The sequence below is a fragment of the Gekko japonicus genome, unplaced genomic scaffold, assembly GCF_001447785.1.
Source record: "Gekko japonicus isolate JY-2015 unplaced genomic scaffold, Gekko_japonicus_V1.1 scaffold875, whole genome shotgun sequence".
Classification (NCBI taxonomy): domain Eukaryota; kingdom Metazoa; phylum Chordata; class Lepidosauria; order Squamata; family Gekkonidae; genus Gekko; species Gekko japonicus.
The window spans coordinates 5,752-10,374 of NW_015169200.1; the positions used below are offsets into that span (position 1 = coordinate 5,752).

The 4,623-nt window shown below is 50.6% G+C and overlaps 1 protein-coding gene across 1 annotated transcript; it reads left to right on the forward strand.

The window, feature by feature from the left end:
* Positions 1–360: 360 nt before the first annotated feature.
* On the forward strand, positions 361–790 carry PNMT (phenylethanolamine N-methyltransferase; the record flags this gene model as incomplete). The annotated part of the gene is made up of 1 exon (XM_015416326.1): positions 361–790. A coding segment is annotated over one exon (430 nt), but the record flags the coding sequence as incomplete, so codon positions are not given.
* Between the last annotated feature and the right edge of the window lie 3,833 nt (positions 791–4,623).

Sequence of the window (4,623 nt, forward strand, 5' to 3'; positions counted from 1 at the left end):
GTATTGAGCCACTGATGGAACTGGTTTAAGCATATATTCCCCTGCACTAGCAAAAAGATGTCGTCAATGAACCTAAAAAACTTTTTGATGTTAGAAAAGAAAGGGTTTGTAGATGTTAGAATATAAGTTTCCTCAAAATATTGCATAAAAAGATTAGCAAGTGATGGTGCAGCAGGATTACCCATTGCTATGCCGCATTTTTGCAAGTAGAAATCTTTTTCAAATCGAAAATAATTATTTTCCAATATCAAATCCAAAATTTCAAGCAAAAAATAAGTTGGAACAGGGATGTTTTGTTGTTGCTCTAGTAGCTCTGCAATGACTGATCTTATTTCATCATCACGTTCCTGCCTACTGTAGGGAGCCATGGAAGGAGAAAGAGCAGAAGCTGAAGAAGAAGCTGAAGAAGACCCTTCCCATCGACGTCCACCAGCCCCACCCGCTGGGTTCTTTGCTCGGCCAACGGGCCGACGCCTTGGTCTCCTCTTTCTGCCTGGAGGCCGTGAGCCTGGACCGGCAGAGCTTCGACCGAGCCCTGCGGAACGTCACCACCCTCCTCAAACCCGGTGGCCACTTCCTCATGATCGGGGCTCTGGAAGAGTCCTTCTACCTGGCCGGAGAGGCCAAGCTGCAGGTGGTGCCTCTGAGGGAGGCGGATGTCCAGGAGGCCTTCGCCAAGAGCGGCTACCGCACCCGCAGCTTCCGCTCCTACGTCATGCCGCCGAGCCTGAAGATCGGTGTGGATGACGTGCAGGGCATCTTCTTCATCCACGCGCAGAAATCCACCTGATCCCAGGCGGTCTGGCCTCTCGCTTCCCTTGCCACACACACACAAAAAAATCAATAAATCACATTGCATTATATATCGGCAGAAGTCAGCTTGCGTGGCGTTCTTTTTCCCTTTTTCCCTTCCGGTACTAGTGCTCTGGCGACCAGTGCAAAACAGCCCGGGCAATTCTCTCTTCTCACTGCAAGCCCCCCATGGAAGCCAGTTTGGTGTGGTGGTTAAGTGTGCGGACTCTAATCTGGGAGAACCGGGTTTGATTCCCCACTCCTCCACTTGCACCTGCTGATGTGACCTTGGGTCAGTCACAAGCTCTGGCACAGCTGTCCTTGAAAAAGAGCAGTTTGTGTCAGAGTTCTCTCAGCCCCACCCACCTCACAGGGTGTCTGTTGTGGGGAGGGGAAGGGAAAGGAGTTTGCAAGCCGCTCTGGGACTCCAAGTGAAGGGCGGGGTATAAATCCAATCTCTTCTTCTTCTTCTTCTTCTTCTTCTTCTTCATCAGGAGTAGATGTGATATCAATAGAGCTATTTCAAACCACAGAAAATGGCTGGAGGTTTTTTAAAAGGAAAGCTGTGAATTTGGAGGAACTAATAGATAGCTCATTATAACAATTATGCTTATTTTTTAAAAGTCCTCTGCTGGCGAGAGGGGAATTGTGCTGGGCAGCTCTGGCACAGCTGTCCTTGAAAAAGAGCAGTTTGTGTCAGAGTTCTCTCAGCCCCACCCACCTCACAGGGTGTCTGTTGTGGGGAGGGGAAGGGAAAGGGGTTTGTGAGCCGCTCTGAGACTCCAAGTGAAGGGCGGGGCATAAATCCAATCTCTTCTTCTCTCTTCTTCTTCCGCTGGGTGCCCTCTCCCCCAGGAGCAGCATTTCGTGGAGATCAGTGGTGGGGAGGGGGGAGGCAGGGAAGTTCCATTCCACCACCAGAAATTTTCGAAGAGAAGAGGAGATTGGATTTATATCCCGCCCTTCACTACCCAACAGACACCCTGTGAGGTAGGTGGGGCTGAAAGAGCTCTAACAGAAACTGCTCTTTTTCAAGAACAGCTCTTATCAGAACTACGGCTTGCCCAAGGTCATCCAGCCAGGTGCAAGTGGAGGAGTGGGGAATCAAACCCGGTTCTCCCAGATTAGAGTCCACGCACTTAACCACTACACCAAGGACTAGAAACCTTTGTTTTAAGACGTGTGTTGCTTATGCGATGTGGGAAACCTTAGGCCACCTCTGTGTAAAAACAATCACACCCAACAAGTCTGTGAAACAGATAAAGCGGCACATACATTAGTAAAAGACACTCCACCAGACTGGCTCTCTGGAGCATGATAGTTCCGTATGATTTTGCATCTTCTGTCTTCATCCCCTGCCTTACATGTACCTGCCTAATTGCAAAGGGATATTCTGGGCGCTTTTTCTCTTTTTATCAAACTGTGTACCAGGAGCAGGCCGGCCCCTTTGGCAGAAAGGCAAACCCTACTGAGAATGCAACAGCCCTGATCTGGACAGCTCCGGCTAGCCAGATCTCAGGAGCGAAGCCCTGGTGAGTAGTTGGACAAGAGACCAGTGAGGAGGTCGACGAAGAGGCAGGCGAACCACCCCTGTTAGTCTCTTGCCTTGAAAACCCCTCAAGGGGTCGTCATAAGTCAGCTGCCACTAGAAGGCCAAAAGGGGGGGGGACTCCAAACAAACAAAAAACCCCATGCCAGTTCTGCTAGCTTAAACAAATTTTGCTTCAGCCAGTCACGGGGAGGGAGAGGGGGACACTCTAGCATTTGGCCAAATACTCTATGGTCACCATGGAGTTTTTAGCCAAATGCTAGAGCGTCCTCCACACAACATGCCAGAGGCTAAAAAACTGTGAGCTGGCTCAGACTAACTCAGCTTAGAGGGAACACTGGTTACAGCGACTGCTAAAGAAGGTTTTTGAGGCGGCAGTCAACTAGGTGGGATCTGGACAAGGTTTTGGGAGATGTTGGTGGACAGGCTGGGAGATGCTTGCAGAGAGCTGATCTATTTATTACCTGTGTTTGACAGGATTGCTATTAGCCCTTTGGAACAGGTTCAGAGACAGAGGTACACGTCTGGATCCAATAACGTGTCCAGAGGCCAGGCCTGTAAACAGGATTCTGTGGCTTGTGGGGCAAATTTTCTTCTGGTGGGGCTGCCATTAATTGCCATAATAAAGGGGGGGTGCGCCCCCTCTCCCTCCCTTCCCACAAGGTTTAAAGGACACTCTAGCCCCACCAATCAGCTGAAGGGTCTTTTAAATCTTGCAGGAGGGGAAAGAAAGGGGTGTGCGCCACCCCCCTGCTTCTTCTCGAAAGCATTTAAAGGATCCCTTTAAATGCTTTTGGGAAGAAGGGGGGCATTTAAGAAGTGTGGGTCCTTTTAGGAAGGGGGCAGAGCCCCCCAATAGCCCCACGGTAGCTATGGGCCAGCCAAAGAGCCAAGTGGCAGTAGTGGTCAGGCCTCCCCTTGGCAGAGAAAGGTCCTGCCACCCTCATCCACACAGTCGTTCAGATTACTTCTCTGGTGAAGACTGTCCTTGAAGGCCTCAGGTGCCTCAGCTGGTTTTAAAATGCCGCTGGCCGTTCCCTAGGACCAGAAGGGAAGCAGAATTTAGAGTCAGTGCAGTGCAGGCGACCCATTAGCTTTCCGGCTCAATTTAAAGTGTTACTCTAAAGAAGAAGAAGAAGAGATTGGATTTACACCCCGCCCTTCACTACCCAAAGGAGCCTCAGAGCGGCTTACAAACTCTTTTCCCTTCCCCTCCCCACAACAGACACCCTGTGAGGTAGGCAGGGCTGAGAGAGCTCTGGCAGAAACGGCTCTTTTTCAAGAAGAAGAAGAAGAGATTGGATTTATACCCCGTGCTTCACTACCCAAAGGTGTCTCAGAGCGGCTTACAAACTCCTTTCCCTTCCCCTCCCCACAATAGACACCCCGTGAGGTAGGTGGGGCTGAGAGAGCTCTGACAGAAATTGCTCTTTTTCAAGGACAGCTGTGACAGACCTACGGCTTGCCCAAGGTCATCCAGCCAGGTGCAAGTGGAGGAGTGGGGAATCAAACCCGGTTCTCCCAGATTAGAATCCGCGCACTTAACCACTACACCAAACCCTGCATGCCTTCAGGACTGCCTCTGGCCACAACTTCCCACCCCTCCGCCAGTTGAAAATCTGCCTTCTGGTGTGTTCTTTGACCACAGGCGGAGGAGGTGCATTGCTACATCCTGCAGTCCTGGGAAACAGGGTCCTTGTAATGTATTCAGAAGCTGCCCTGAATGCATTAAGATGAAGTGAAATCATCTCATAGGGAAGCTATGCTAAGCTTTGTCTTGGCCAGGGATTCGCGCCAAGACTCATGTGACCAATCACATTCAAACAGACGGGAAGCGGGAACGATTGTGATTGGACTTTATGCACTCAACCTGATAGGTTGATATCTGTATAGGAGGTGTGGCTACATTAGCCCGGAATGTTTAAATACCGAGCAGCTGCAATGGAGAAGCTGTTCGGGCTATCGAATGTTGTACTGTGTTGGAGAAGTGATCATCGAGCTGAATAAACCTGAGTTTTGCTGAAATCACTCTCTGACTATTTGTTAAGCACCAGACTTAACAGTCCTGTTGTCCAAAGAAACCAGCAGCGCAGAAGCAGCGAGACCCAAATCGGCGGAGGGAGATCATGCGCAGGAGCATTGGCCCACAGACGACATTCCATTGAGACTCCCCACTGGGCGAGGGGCCCTCCAGCCCACTCATAACCAACTTCTGTGCCCCTGTCAGGCTGCATCAGCTTCCTGCACAGAGCCTGCTCTGGGGAGAGGCAGGAGGGTCTCAT